Genomic DNA, 15,803 nt, shown 5'->3' with positions numbered 1-15,803 from the left:
CAGCCACTTGGAAAAGGTTTGCTGGTTAGTGATTTGCCCCATTTCCCCTTTGCAAAATAGAAAAACAGCGGGTTAGTTTTCCTGAATTATTTTGCTTTATGCAAGTAAAATCTTAGTTGTATGAGAATATCAAGTGAATGCAGGTTTCTCACTCTTAAATTCTGTGGTCTTGGAAAAATGGGAAGCTGGATGATCTAATTCAATTTCAGTTCAATAACCATTTTAGCCATAAATGATTTACTGGTACACAAGGCCGATCTAGATGGAACACTAAGAGCAACTCTTTGTTCATTTTAATTTATACTCTTTTCAGGCACAACCCAGGATGTAAGGTATTAATGCTTGCAACTCTGGGGCATGCCACCAAAAATAGAGTTTTCCAAGAAAGACCCTGATAATTAAAATGGAGGAAGTGTGCAATGTCAGTTTCTGTAATATGAAGTTCGGTCTAATGGTGGAGCCATTTTTCTTTGGGGTGGTCTAAGATGAATTGGTCTCCATTTGAACTGTTTTACTGAAGGTCCAGAATACCGTAGGTGATCCACAGTCAGGCAATCTAAGTTGCAGAGGCTTGAATTTTTACAGATTTGTATACTAAGTCTGATTTATGGAGGTCAGGCAGGTATTCCAGGACCACTGCTACCTTTGCCTTTCTGGGGTCTACGTCCCTGGAGTGGCATCAGCAGGAGAACCTTTTCCATTTTGCTAGGTGTGATTTTCTTGAGCCTGGGTTTTTTGTAGAAACTGTTGACAGTTTCTTTCTTTTGGGATGCACAGTACCCACCTACCTTGGGAAACTGACTCACAGTTCCCTATAAAGACAGACACGCTTCATACATGTTTAGGGAGAAGAAGGGGAGACTGGGGTAGGGTGCAGCCAGACAGAGATATGGCTGATCCCTCGCTGGGGGGGATCTCAGGATTGTGTGTTTAACTTGCCAATCTTTTTTGTACCCCCCCCCCCCCTGCCAGATCTGGTGGCTTCCCCTTTGAGGTTACAGGGCCAGGTCTTGGCGGGGAATTTCTTATTGTACCTAAGCACAAAGGTCTGAAAAACCTAACAGATGGGGTAGTTCAATCCCTCTTCTCTAGTTTCTTATATACTTCTTGAGTAACAGGATCCGATCAGGAAATCCTTACGTAATGAGGCATTAAAGTTCCCTGATTTGACATTGCCTTGTGGTGGTGTTGGTGAGGTAGGGAGCATGCCTTTCAACTGTCCAGATTTTTGCCTCATAAAATGCGTAGTTTTCTAGCAAATCAATCAATACTGAAGTTAATAAATAATGACAGATAATTTTGTTTCAGACTTCATATATTTCAGAAAAATGCATGTTGATGAAAAATCTGTTATTCTGGTAACTGTCTCTAAGTTTATAAGGGCAATACTTAAAACCTGTCTCTATTTTTGGCCTTTGATCCCCCCATGATTTTTGGCTTTGTCCAGATTTCTTGTGCTAAGAGGTTGAGATGTATGGTGAGAGGTCCTCAACCAGGCATGCATTTTCATAACCGACATAGATCCTGCTGCCCTGCAAGATGCATCCACAGCATCACAGCTACAGTCATTGGACTGCTTGGCAACTTGGAAGGAGAAAGTACAAAGAGGTCCAACAACTCCTGCTGCAAGTCTTTATCTTTGTTCCTCTTTATCTCAGTCGTCATCTGCTCTAACTGGATCTGTTGGTAACGCTGTATGTGGAACTGGCAGCTGATTTCTATATTCATCTACAACTCTACTCTCATTATTTAGGATATGATTCCTGGTTGGGGCAAAGACTGCTCCCAAAATATGCAGAGATACCACATTTGCATCAGCTAAGGATTTCTATACAGGTACCAAATGTAATCCCTGACCCTTTAGAACTAGTCAGCTTTTCTAGTAGCAGATGTATGGGAGCTGGTCACCAGGGATGCACTTTCAAAACCTCTAGCACTGGAGGTACACATAGAGGCCTAGGTTCAGAGGGCCTGTGAAACCTTACATCTCTGCTGGGTTTTAAAGTACTCCTTGGAATCCCCACTGAAAAGATCTCCTTCATTCTGTGGCCAGTATCCGCAAAGGAGAAGTCATCTGGTGTGGAGGCAGTGTCTGAGTCTTGGGCATTAACTGATGGGAGCCTGCAAACACAGGTTAGTTTATCATAAGTTTATAGGTAGGTACTAGTCTATTGGCCCTAGGGCCTATATAAGCCTAGCCAAAAAGGCACCCTGGCTTTTGCCACCCAAGAAAACTATCAGCCAAAAAATCACAGGAGTTGGATTTTACCTTCATTTTAAAAGGGACACCTGATACAGATGGCATATCTAGCTTAGGTCAGTTATATTTCAAGTAAGGTATTAGGGTTTCAGCCAAATTACCCAGGGTATATAAATACAAAGCCCAGGTTGGTGGGATTGGGGCACAGCACTGCCCAGTCTATGCCAATATAAACTGTGCTACACTTGCTTGCACTTCAGTGCTTTGTGCCTACATGCTCAGATATGGCTGTCTTTGAGACCTTGGGTCTTTGGTGGGAAGCTAAAACCTCAATATGGTCCCTGGGAATCTCCTCATAAATGCTAATTCTAGAGATCCTGCCTTCTCCCTCCAAAATTAAAATGTGGGCCTCAGTGGACAAAGGTTGTCCAGCTGTTGAAAGTATGTCAGCAATGTCTGTCTGGGCACACATACCAGACAGTGAAGGGAGAGGCATCTGCACAGCAGTTGCATCACAAGCCTCAGCCACAACTAACTATGTATTCAGGGGTTGGGAAACAGCCTCACTTAGTACAAATTCATCAGATCTCAGAAACTCACAGTCAGTGGTAAGGCTCTCAGCTTCTTTTCTCTTCTCCCTCTTTTCTGTATGTTTTTTTTTTTTTTTTGAAGTAAGATACCCAGATGCCTTGGTTGACATCATAGGAGCCATTAATTAGATACATGTCCCTTTTCTGGCAGCTAACTCCTGGTGTGAACATTCACAATGGCAGATTGTCTTCAGAATAAACAACATGCATAGGTGACAGGAGTCCATGATGTGCTCCTTCTGAGGCAAAAGGCACTTACTGTGATACTCAATGCGGAATTTGCTCACCATAGATTAGAAAACTGTTAACTTTGAAACAAGTTTCCTGAGAGCTAGAATCTGTATCAGATATTAGTTACAAATACATTTGAAATAAAATATGAGAAAATCCCTGCTGGGGTATTTATCAATCCTCAGAATTCTTAATTTAGACATCTGACAAGCTACATATGCTGTTGAGATACAAATGCAACTATACAGCAAGAAAGACCTGAAGATAGTATTCAGCTTTCATACTACCTACATCCTTACACCAGAAGGAATGCACTGTCTGGAGCCATGGGGAGGGAAGAATTCAGTAAGACTAGCCATCATCCAGCTACCTGCACAGCAGGATATTCTAAGTGTGAAGACTACAACAGTAAACACACACTGGGTTTATTTTAAGAACATTCAGGCCAAGAGCTGGCAGATAGATTTCTGTCCTTGTGTGATGCCCCTGCACTAGCCTAGTAATCAAGTAGCCTCAGTCCTCACCACTAGCACCAGTGAGGGACGTGCACATTGAGAAGATGAGTACACATACAGTAAAGTACAATTTCCCTTACGAGCACACAGCGATCACAGTCAGTCTGGGGCTGGTTTCTCCCTTTTTCTCCAGATTCCCAATAATACTCCCCACTGGCACAGCTATAGGGTTAAGATCTCAGGCGAGTGGTCAAGCCAAAATCTCCAGCACCCTCTCTGTCCAACCAGTGCTTCATGTCCCTGCCCATGTAGCTGACACACACACACACGCACACACACACACTTTGAGATTTGAATTGTATACAAACAGACACTCCTGGGGAAGGCTGGCACGGGTTTACTAGCTATGCCCCCTTCTGCCCAGACTATAAGGTAGATATCACTGCCACCAACCACCCTTACTTATCAGCTACTATAAGGCCCTTACAAAGAGTGACCAATCCTACTGTGTAATGTTACTATTATCCAAATGGTAAGTGTGACCAAGACTTGCAAGGCTATTTAAGAGTGGCCTGTACAGTGTCACCAGATACAAATGCAAGTACTCTCAGAGCTTAAATATCTCTAAACAAACCAGCCACAATTAAAAGGTTTAAATATATTTAATAATAAAAGAACAAGACAATACTCAATAATGCAATACAGTGACTACAGAGTTCAGAATCACAGGAAATATTTTAAAACAACATTGCAGGACAGTCTCAAATAAATACATAAAACATCTAAACTAATCTTACTATATTCCTATTTATCTCTAAGAGAAATCACTGTAATCTAGTTACTTACTATTAGCAAGGCAAGTGCTGACGAGAGGATGTTTCCAGGTCCAAAGACAGAAACAAAATGCCCAGACTCACTCTCTGAGATAGTTCTTAAATTAATAATACACATTACTGCTGGGTTAGCTGGGATGACATCACTTTTTGTCACCTGCCTTCAGTTCCCAAGCGAACAGAGACTAACACCTCTGTGTTAGAAGTACATTTCTCAGAACTTTGCCTAGAACTGGAAGTCATAAAACAGTTGAACACTTTCACATTTGAAACCTAGTAATTATTTCTGTTTCAAGACAATAAAAATAATTTCTAGCTCTAGACATCCTGTCTTCTTGCTGCAGTAACTAACTTTATAGCACATCATAAAACTCTTTACTTTTCAACTTATTTTCTTAGAGTTTGCAAGTTAACTCTGTATGTTCCAACTATACTATCAAAACATACATTTGCACAGGTATATACATTTCTGTTCTTTTCCAGTAGGGTACACTGTGGTTACATTCTTGAAGCTCAGTATATAACATACAGTTCAACACACACTTCTGCACCAGTAGATTGATATACACATAACATATAGTTCTCTTACATTTATAAGACAAGCCTATGGATCATATTAATATTCACAGATGACATATGATTATTTACAAAATTCCAGATAGCTGGGCTGGCAGCATTTCGGTTTGTCACACCTTGTGATACTCTAAACATAGGTTCAAGTCTCTGAAAGGAGCTTCCTGACACACTTTACTTCCAACAGATCACAATCACCACAACCTTTGCCATATGGGCAACTTTTCCCACTTCTCAAGCAGATCATTTAAATTGATGGCAAATTATCAGTGCTGTGGTATTTCCTACAATAGTGCAAGTGATGCTGTCCATATTTACCCGAAAAAGAACATCACCACCAAGTAATAAACGTAGGAGCAATGTAATGTTGGCAACTAGAAGCAAAAAAAATGTTATGAATTTGTCTGTCAGGTCTTATATTTTACCAATCACAATATTTAACATTTCTGACCCAGGAAAATCCAGAGCAAGGTGTTTGCAGCTTTTCACCATTTCCCTGCCACTGGGATTTGTTGCTATGCACTGTCACACACACAGGTGAAACAGCAGTTGGACTGATGCCACCAGTTAGATTTCAGGTAAGGTATACCAAAAATATTTACACAGCAGACAAATCTTTCCTTGTCTTACTGACAGTCTCAAAGTTTTCCAAAATAGTGCTAAAGAAGCAGACTGTCAAATGTTTATTTACTTTTATTTGCCAACACGAGTACTAAACACATGAGGAATGCATTATTATGTTGACACAGTTTTAATCAATCATTGACAAAAGCACACTAATTTCACAAAGCTAAGAATTCAAGTAAAATCTGAATGTCACGTGTCTTGTAAACTCAGTGAAAGACTAAAGGTACAAACTATACAAAAGCAGTTCCATAACCAAAAGCTATTATGAAACTGAATGAATGACCACTACAGAGAAACACGGAATTAAAAGAATTTGCTTAAGACCTTCTATAGACCAGCCACAATTCTTCATTATATTTAACTTTAAGCCAAATATTCCAAGAAAATAAAACTGGAGATGCAGTTTAGCCAAAAGAGCTAAGCTTTATCAAAACCTAAGGAAAATGTTAACCCCTAAAAAGCACTGCATCTGGAAAAGCAAAAAAATATATATATATAAATAAATAAAAAAAATAAAAAAAATGTGAACATCCGCTTCACTGCACACATGCTAGTCACTAGCAGAATTACAGGGTACATTGACATGAACATATTTTTACCTAGTGAGGTCAAAGACTGAAGATTATCCCTCATAACATCATGGTACAGTTCCCTCTGAGATTCATTCAACATATTCCACTCTTCTTTGGAGAAAAATACAGCAACATCTTCAAACGATGTAGGTGTCTGTAAAAACACAGTTGTTACCTCAGATTACAAAAGTAAGGAGACAAACATAAGGCTGCAGTAACAAAATGAATGCAGTTACAATGAAAACATGCATTATCTGCTCTACAGTATAGACTGATTCCTTGCTCAGTCAAGAATTTTTGTATGTTACTCTAGCAATTCCTAACAAAGGTGGAACATGCAGGTTTGCTATGGTTGACCTTTGTTATGTGTACTGTGTAATCTACTAGTAGCGTGTTAATCTGCTTTAGGTAGAGCCAGTGTGCATTACTTCCTTTGGTGCTGTACTCTATTCATCAGTTTCATAACTGAACTTTTAATTGATGAATCCAAATTATTTCCTGGTTTGCTCTATATCCCATAGTGAAATACGGTATCCATCTTATGTTACTCATGACCATCAATATATAAAAATCATGCTTCATCATCATGGCATTTTAAGTGCTTGCAGTTCAAAAACAGCACTCAATTAACTCTGCTTCACCTCAATAGTCAGCTCAGTTGCTAATTTCTTCCTCACTTCACATTCACTTGTTTAGAATCAACTAGAAAGTTGCTTGTACAGATAAATTCTGACATTACCCTTAGCAATGTTTGTGAGCTCTTGTGTATTATCAGATAACCTCATGTACATCACTTATACTGCTGTTTTAATTTTCAGGATATATTATAAAATGCTCGACTAAGAGCATTCAAATATAAGACTAAGAGTATTCAAATATAACTTACTATTATGTTACTTACTCAAAAAAGTCTTAAAACCTAAAGAAAAAGACAGTCAGAAAGGAAGACTCCCTCAGAAAAGCAGAGGCTTGGGGGCACAAAACGGGAGGAAAATATGAAGTTAGCAAGTAACCAAATAACACAAAAATTACCACCTATTTCATCCTCCTCCTTTGAACAGTTCCCACAAAACGCACTAAGGGTATCAGGGAAGGTCAAGTAATGGAAGATATAGAAAGAAAATAGCTGCAAATGACTTTAAAGACTCAGAAACTTTAGCTTTAGAAATTTCTCTCTCTCTCTTATAGATACACACACATACATCTCTCTCTAGATATATATATATATATATATATATATATATATATATATATATATATATATATATATATGTATATGTACACACACATGTTTATTTACTTACTTACTGACATTTGATTACTGGGAAAGTGTGGCTGGGTAGGTATCCATTTTCACGGAGCCCCAGGATGAAAACACCCAAAGGATTAAAAATAATATAAATCATCTGCATTTTAAATAATTATACCAATTTTGAATACCATAACATTGGTAAAGAAGAGAAACAACTTGTATGAGAATGATTTAATACTTAGAGAAATGTTAGTAAGTTAATAGAGAAATTAGTAAGTTAGTATAACACAAACAGGAATTGCAATAAGAAGTGAGAGAAAAAAACAGGGTTATGGCACACTGAGAAAGAGAGTCAGGGGAGAGAATCTGATTGAAGTAAGGAGTTGTAAGGTATGAGAAGGTACGCGTTCATATTTAGGGTTATAGTTTATCCTGGGGTTGAGCAAGAACAGAGGCAGATTTTGGCTAGGGAGCCCATCAGAATAGTTTTGAAGGATGGGAGGGAGGATTTTGACTTGATGGATACAAGTAAGGAGTTCCAAGCCTTAGCAACATGGTACGAGCAGATTTGATAAATTTGTAAAGGGAGGGAAGTTTTTGGTCATTAGATCACAATGACCTATTGGAAACATACTTGTGTAAATTGGTACTTAGTGCTGGACAAGCAAATGGATATTGGAAAATTTTAGAGGTGGTAAGAAACTGCATATATGTTAGTTGATGGAGTAGTGCTAACCAATCTAGGCGTTTTAATGCTGCACAGTGGTGTGTTTTAAAAAGGGAATTTGCTACAAATGTAGCCACTTTATTACAGTATTGTTCAAGTTTTGATTTTTGTTATGCCTAGAGATTAGTAAGGATGGGTGAGGTTTTAATGCAATATTGTATACATAGGTCAAATTTAAGATTATCATCCACTATCATGCCTTGGAATTTGCAATAAGGAGTGATTCATATGGTTCTATTATTACAAGGGAGGACTTCAAATTTTGTTTTTTTCATGAGACAGGGACTTGGGGGAAAGTAGTATTTTTAGGGGGGGGGTTGAGCACGAGTTGTTAGTTACAAAGCCATGTTTCAGTGTCTCTTAAAAATTCCTGTGTAATTTTTTTTGAGATGTCCAGGTTGTCATGCATATGACTGTGGACTCATCTACTTATTGTATTAGGGAGGCCCATAGAGTGGATGTATAGAGGGTGTTGAGGAGAATATTAAAGAGGACGGGTCCAGGGAAAGAGCCTTGTGGCACACAGGTGGTGACTGGCAGGTATGTAAAGATGGTGGAGTGACATTTTATAGACTGATGCCTGTTAGACAAGCAGCTTTTGAAACATAGAAGGGCAGGCTGAAACAGACCTAATGAGGAAATTTGAAGTGAAAGTCTGCAGGTTGAACAAGTCTAGAAATAAGGAGGAAACTAGTTTTCGGTATCTCTAGCTTTATTGACAGTATCTGTAAAGGTTAGAAGCGCAGTGTTTGTACTAGGGAGAGATGGAAGCTGTGTTGTGTGGGGAACAGGAGCTAGTTTAGCAATTGTTCTCAATACATTTTTCAAGTATTTTGGAGAAGGGGAAAACTGCTTATAGATCTAAACTTAGTGATGTTGAATTTCCGCCTTTGTGTAGAGGGACAGTGCGTGATTTTTTCCAGAGAGAGGGAACATAGGATTCCTGGACTGACCTATTTATAAGGACTGAGACAGAATAGGTCTGTTAACTCCTGGTTAAGTTGGGAATTCTTACTAAGGGTGAAGTAAGTATTTGAAAGTTGTTTGGATTTCAACAAAAATGTTTTGAGTATAACGTTTTTTGGAATATTAAAGAAATGTGAAGTGCAGTTTAACTATAACAATTTGTTAAATACAATACGCTTATTCAGATTCAGATGCCTAGCTCCCCACACTCTTCTCTTACCTCCTTATAGGAGTTTATTAATGACAACATTCCCCTGTTCAGCTTAAATGCAGAGATTTGTTGCAGATGGCAAAAGGATAGAAATGGCACGCTTCAAATAATCATTTTCATATGGATGGGACACATCTCATTATTAAATCTAAATGGGATTTTTTTGAAAGATTAGTTGGGCTATGAGAATTCAATTATCAGACAATTCTAATTTCAGTTTCTTGTTGCTAGGTAACCATATACCATTATCAATGTTCTAAGCCCTCTTATAGTTAGGGTACAGCTATATTTTTGCATCTTTCTTATCTACACATTTTCAAACACTGGAAGAGTTTTTTTGGAAGACTGCTAAAAAATGTCACTCCCCTATGTTACACATTAAGTTGCTGGTTAGATATTTTAATTTTATACAAAACAGCTGATAAGACGCTGATTACTGATGCAAATTCTGAATGCTTTTTTACAGCATTACACTGTTATGGTCGAACTGGTTATTCTTTGTTTATTAATCGAGTCAAAAAAAGAGTCCTGCTGTACACAAAGCTAAGCAAAGTCATGTGGTAGAAAGGAGGAGCTTGCAACCTGTAAAAGCTTCCTGTGCCAAGCTCAGGTCCAAACTTGCACCAAGCCGTGCCAGTCAGTGATGATGCAGACTGCGCACTTCAGTTATATTACTTCATAGATGGATGGATGATACAAGGAATTAATTTCCTGAACGGTTACTACGGTGATGCACAATGCAGGCCTTCATAAAAGCAATGCGTAAAAGACTGGTGAGAGTGTAAGGGCAGCTGCAAATAGCTAGCTAGCTATAAACTACACACTGACTAGACAGTGTCATCTTCTGCTGACACTTAAGGCAAGCAAACTATGTGTGTGTGTGTGTGTGTGTGTGTGTGTGTGTGTGTGTGTGTGTGTGTGTGTGTGTGTGTGTGTGTGTGTGTGTGTATGTATGTATATAGATATATACACACACACACACACACACACACACACACACACACACACACACACATAGAGGTCATCTGTAATCTTTTTATTCATGGGAGTAATCAACTTGTTCAAATGGTTAAAGCACACACCGATTATTGCAGGGATGTACATAAGGAAATACTCCTTCTCATAAGTTGCAGAGGCCACAGAGTTGCTTATATTACATTAAGAGCGTTATGTACAGGGGTACAAGCCTCACTACACTAGAAGAAGTGCAACCCCCCTCAAAAAGAACACTTTGTTTCTAACCTAACCAAATCCAGTTTGTGTTACTGAATACAAAATTTGGTTTACTTGTAATGCAGATGTCCTAGACCTTTTCATAGTTCACATCTTTTTTTTCCCTCTCAAAACAGTTCTGTATTATGAACAGTTACTACATTACATCCAAGCAGCAAAAGTTCTGCCTAAAAACAGTTAAGATCAGTTAAGATTCTTGGTTGTGGAAGTTATAAATTAGAAACCTTGACTCACAGTGCTGGTGTTATTCTATTCCAAGTTACTTTTAAAATGGAGGTGTCATTAACTCCATATTTTAAATCAGTTTTACACATTGGCCATAGCAACGCTGGAAATAAAATGTATTTGCTTTTCTTTCTTTTTTCTTTTTTTTTTTTAACTGTACTCTTCGGACTACAGATTTATAAAAAAAATATTTCTTTAACTACCATTTTCTCAAATACATAACTGATTTTGTTATCAGCTACTGTTCAAACTTCACTTTTAAAGCTTACATTTCTATAAAGAAAATAGATTTATCCTTTGCACAAAACCAGAAAAGATTTTAGTTTTTTCTCCCAATGAAAATAAAATTTTTGGAAATGGAGGAGGAGCCAATCACAAAATTATTGCAGGAAATTCAAACAGCGACATTCATGGATGTCAGAAATGCAGAGCAGCTGTTATTAAAGATGAAGAGTCCCACTTCAATGGAGATCAAAAAGGTAAATCACAAAGATAAAAATCTTACCTGCAGCTTCTGTCTTGGCTTTACATGCACAACTACAGGTGCACTTTGCTGTAAGGCTGACTTTGTTTCAAAAACTTTTTCATAACAAGTTAATGGAACGTTGCTCGACCCTGAAACAAAATTCAGAATGACCTTGTTAGACAGATAGGACTTTCAAAGCAGAAAGTAAAAAGATGGATGGTAACAGTCCAAGCTTCTGTGATGGAAAAACAACCAGATACCAATACAAATATTACCATCTTGTAGTACAGACCAGGATCCCAGCATTCACAACTGCATGGTAGTGTATGGAGATATCATTCAGCTACCAAATAACAAAAAAAAAAATCCCAAATGATCACACAATAAAACAGACTCCTTTTTAATTTTTTTTTTTTTTTTTTTTGCAGAAGGAAAATAATATACTGCCTCTCCAAAATAATATACTACCTCTCCAAAATAAAGATAATCAACCAAGTTGTAACTCATAGTTGGAGAAAGTCAAATGTCTGAGCCTGGAATCTTGACAGAAAAAAATACCACCTCTAACCAAAACAAAAGAAAATGGATTTTCCAATATTAAGGCACAACATACACACGGCTCAACAAATACAATATCGGAGTATAATATGTGCAGTGTTCTGAAATGCACACTTCTTCAAGGGTGCTCTAACAGTTATTATAACTGGGGTGAAAATCTAAATAAATAAAATAAAATTAAATATAGCATGAATAACCCAATAAAATGTCCTAAAAACTCATATAGAAAAATAAACTTCTTAAACAAATTACAGAAAATATAAATGTCCAAAGAACATTCTACAATTTCATATGGATGAAACATTTATATTACTTTTTTTCTCAAGATACAGAACTGTAAATAATATGCCCCAAAAGCCAAACTGAAAAATTATCAGAAAACAGTGAACTTCTTAGTAAAGGCATTCAATTTGAATAATTCACAGCCCAGCAGATAGCAAAAAAAAAAGAAGTTATGCTTTACCACAATGTTCCGTCTGTGTTGTCAGTCTTCACTTAACTGTGGGTTCAGTTCTGTACCTCAGAACCAACTCAGCCGTTATGCCAGCTTGCACCTTACAAAAACTCTTGAGCTTAGCTTTACCCAGAATGCTCCTCTCAAGATTATCTTAGATCGTGTTTGCATAAGATAGAGACAGACAGGAATGCGTGTGCTAGCCAATCTCTGACCCAACGGATCTTTTCTGTTTGAATTAAAGCCCTGGAACTTTCAAGCAACAACCTGAACTAACTGTTACGGACACTCCATCTGAACAGTGACATAAGCAGCGTATGTGTTAATTTCAAAAAACAAAGAGGGACTAATCTGCTTAATTAGCTTAATACTTTGTGAATTCCTAATATAATTTGGTTTGCACACTGCTCAGACTGTTAGATGTCTGGTATAGCAAGAAAAACGTAAGCCAGTTAAACAGGATCCCCCTCATCCTATACTTAGTTTAATCTGCAGAAGTAAGGAATTGAAGCATATTCCTTGCAAAAATTAAATAAAATTACCTACAGAAACAGCATGTTCATAAGGTAAAACAGTAGGAAGTCTGCTGAAATTAAACAAAGTTACTTACAAAAATGGGCTGTTTCTAAGGTAAAACATTAGGAAGCCTGTAGTTGTTTGCTTTGTGATTAGCCCACCCCGGAAACCATTAAATCACCAATTAAACATCAGATAGCGGCGTGATCTCTGAGACAAGAGTTTACAATTAGGAGCGGTAAAGAGCGCCATTTTTAAAGTGTCTTCCTTACCCCCGCTACAGTCCAGAATGCGTGTGCTAGCCAAGTAAGTCAATAGTTGTTTATCTGCATTATCTGCACTGTTTTTTGTTATTTTTTTACATATTTGCTTAATGGTAGTCAAAACCCTGATCACTAGGATTGGTTATTACAGCATATATTGAATAATCACAAAGTGGCATCATCTACTGTATTGGCATGTATAACATTGTTAGTTGTGTCTAATATACGTCTTGAGCTGTTCCTTTTTGCTAGTTATGAGAAAATCAGATTGCAGATATTGTTCATCGGTTCATAGGTAAGTACTAGGCTATCTGCCAGAGGGCATTTATAAGCCTAGCCAGAATGTGTTGGCTTTCGCTGCCCATTGATTAATTAACTGATCCTCTGTTAAGCAGAGCCAATTAAGTGATCCCAGGGGTATATTTTCTGTTACCCATCCACTCGTCAAGGTTTCTCTTGAAGAGTGTTAGTGAGGGGCTCTGCCTAATGTAGTTTGGAATTTTGTTCCAAAGCATGGGGAGTCTCTGTGACAGTAATCTATCCCTCCAGCATGTTCTATTTATTGTTGTAGCGAGGTTTAGATCACCAGAGCGCATGGCTCCCAGTGACTTGGATTTCTTTAGGTGGAGCATGTCCATCAATTCTGAGTTGGACATGGCTTTGTAAGTCAGGCAGAGATCACCTCTGAGTAAGTGATATGCCACTGAGTACAGCCGGAGTTTTTTCAGTCGGGCTGCATAGGACACATGTTTGAGGCCAGTAATTCTCTTGGTGAGGTACTTTTGTGATCTTTCCAGCAGTTGGAAGTGTCTTGTGAGGTACATCCCAAATGGGGCATTGTACTCTATGATGGGTCTGATGAGTGACGAGTAGAGGGGCACTATAACCTCTTTATTTCTAGATGCGAACCCTTTAGTAATTAGATGGGCCACATAGAAGGATTTCCTAACTACTTTGGCAATATGATTGTTAAAGGAGAGATTACTATCTACCTGGGTCCCCAGACCTCTTATTATCTCTTCTGTATTAAGGGAGTTGCCACCTATGTGGTAATTCGTGGGTGTTTTGTTTTTCCCAAATGGGATGACTATGCATTTTTTGGCATTTAGCTTGAGGCCATGACTTTGACACCAGGTGTCCGTCTCAGTAAGGCCCTTTTGAAGGATGTCCGTGTCAGCAGGAGAGTCAATTATGGCTCCCAGTTTGCAGTCATCGGAGAACTTGATTAGCCATAGCCCTCCTGTGTTTGTCTGTACTTCTGAGAAGTATATGCCAAACAGTAAGGGTCCCAGGACTGAGCCTTGTGGGACACCGCTTATGACTGGTTTAGAGTCGGACCTGGAGCCTGCTATTCTTACCGTGGGAGTTCTGTCTGTAAGCCAGTTGGCAACCCATCTCGTGACGTATGGGTTTATGTTCAGGCTGATGAGTTTTTCTGTAAAACCCGAGTAGGGAATGGTGTCGAAAGCCTTGGCGAGGACAAGGTAGGCTGTGTGAACAACCTTTTCCTCGTCTATGGCCTTGGTGACCGTCTCGAAGAAGTCAACTAGGTTTAGTAGGCATGATCTGCCCTTAACAAAGCCGAACAGGGTCGGGTCAAGTGTTTGGAGGTTCCCAATGTCTTTGTTAATGAGTTCCATGATGATGCGCTCCATAGCCTTGCAGACCAGGCTAGTCAGGCTTATGGGGTGATAGTTACCAGAGTCAGTTGTGGCCCCTCCTTTGTGGAGTGGAATAACCGTTGCTGTGTGCCATTCTATGGGCACATAGCCTGTGGAGAGGCTGAGGTTGAACAGCGTGTTTAGGTGGGGGGTTAGTTCATTCTGTAGTTCGTGCAAAACGCGGCCTGGGACACCATCTGGCCCCACTGATGCTGTGTTTTCGGCTTTTGAAAAGGCTGTTTTCACCTGTGCGTCTGTGATTTCTGGGACACTACACTTTTCTGGTATTGTTGTGGGCCATTTTGGGGGTGAGAGGGGGGTGAAGTTTGCACTGAATCTATCTGCCAGGATGTTGGCAATATCAGTAGGTTCAGTATATTTTGTGCTATTTTGCACTAGTTCAGTGCATATCTGCGAGTTGCCACTTAGATTCTTAACATAGCTAAAAGAGGCTTTGTGGTTAGCTTTTGAATCCTTGGCTATTTTTCTTTCGAAGTTAGCCTTGGATGATTTTATGAGGGACCTTAGTTTCTTACTGATACTGATCAGGGATGTCTTTCCTTCTTGGGATTTGCTTTTTTTCTGAACTAGTTTCCTCCTTCTATTGTAATGCCTGTTTATGGCAGGGGTCCACCTGACTGGTTTCCTTCTCTTAGAGGAGTGAGTCTTGGTTTTGCTAGGGATGGCATGATCCAGGCATCCTTGTAGGTGCTCATAGAGTGCATTTGTAAAGGTTTCTGCATCTTGGGCAGCGTTATCCTTTAGCGTGGGGGCTGTGAAACTTATCGCCTCTGTCTTAAGTAAGGTGAAGTTTGCTTTGGAAAAATTTTTCACTGTGATTTCCTTAGTTAGGGGTGGTGGTGGGGTGTGGACATCCAGAGTGATTAGTTTATGGTCTGCTCTAACTAGTGACGGGTTGACCTCCGGTGTGGAACACCTTTCACCCATCCAATATGTTTTCACCTCTGGTAGGGGAGTTTACCAGCTGATCCAGGGCATTTGAGTTGATGAATTCCAGGCAGCGCTGGGCCTGGGAGTTTGTACTCAAGTAGTTTTCCCAGTTAATGGTAGGGTAATTGAAATCGCCCAATATCAGGGTGTTCAGTAGGACCTTCATGTTTTCCAGTGTCTCCAGAAAGGTGGAGTGGTGGTCCTGGGTCATGGAGGGTGATCTGTAGCAGGCCACAATT

At 39.1% G+C, this 15,803-nt stretch overlaps 1 protein-coding gene across 5 annotated transcripts in view; it reads right to left on the bottom strand.

Annotated features, from left to right (window-relative positions):
• LOC122813727 overlaps window positions 1–15,803 on the bottom strand; it is a 422,056-nt gene that overhangs the window by 136,620 nt on the left and 269,633 nt on the right. For all 5 annotated transcript variants that reach the window (XM_044086194.1, XM_044086197.1, XM_044086196.1 and 2 more), the window contains 2 exons: window positions 11,201–11,310; window positions 6,109–6,235 (listed from right to left, as the gene is read on the bottom strand). In XM_044086194.1, coding sequence (XP_043942129.1) covers window positions 6,109–6,235; window positions 11,201–11,310 — 237 coding nt within the window. The remainder of the gene's footprint in view (window positions 1–6,108; window positions 6,236–11,200; window positions 11,311–15,803) is intronic.

This window comes from Protopterus annectens, chromosome 10.part0 (assembly GCF_019279795.1).
Source record: "Protopterus annectens isolate FY-2018-M chromosome 10.part0, PAN1.0, whole genome shotgun sequence".
NCBI classification, from domain to species: domain Eukaryota; kingdom Metazoa; phylum Chordata; order Ceratodontiformes; family Protopteridae; genus Protopterus; species Protopterus annectens.
Note: the sequence above shows the minus strand (reverse complement) of the source record. Positions and strands in the feature narration are given on the sequence as shown.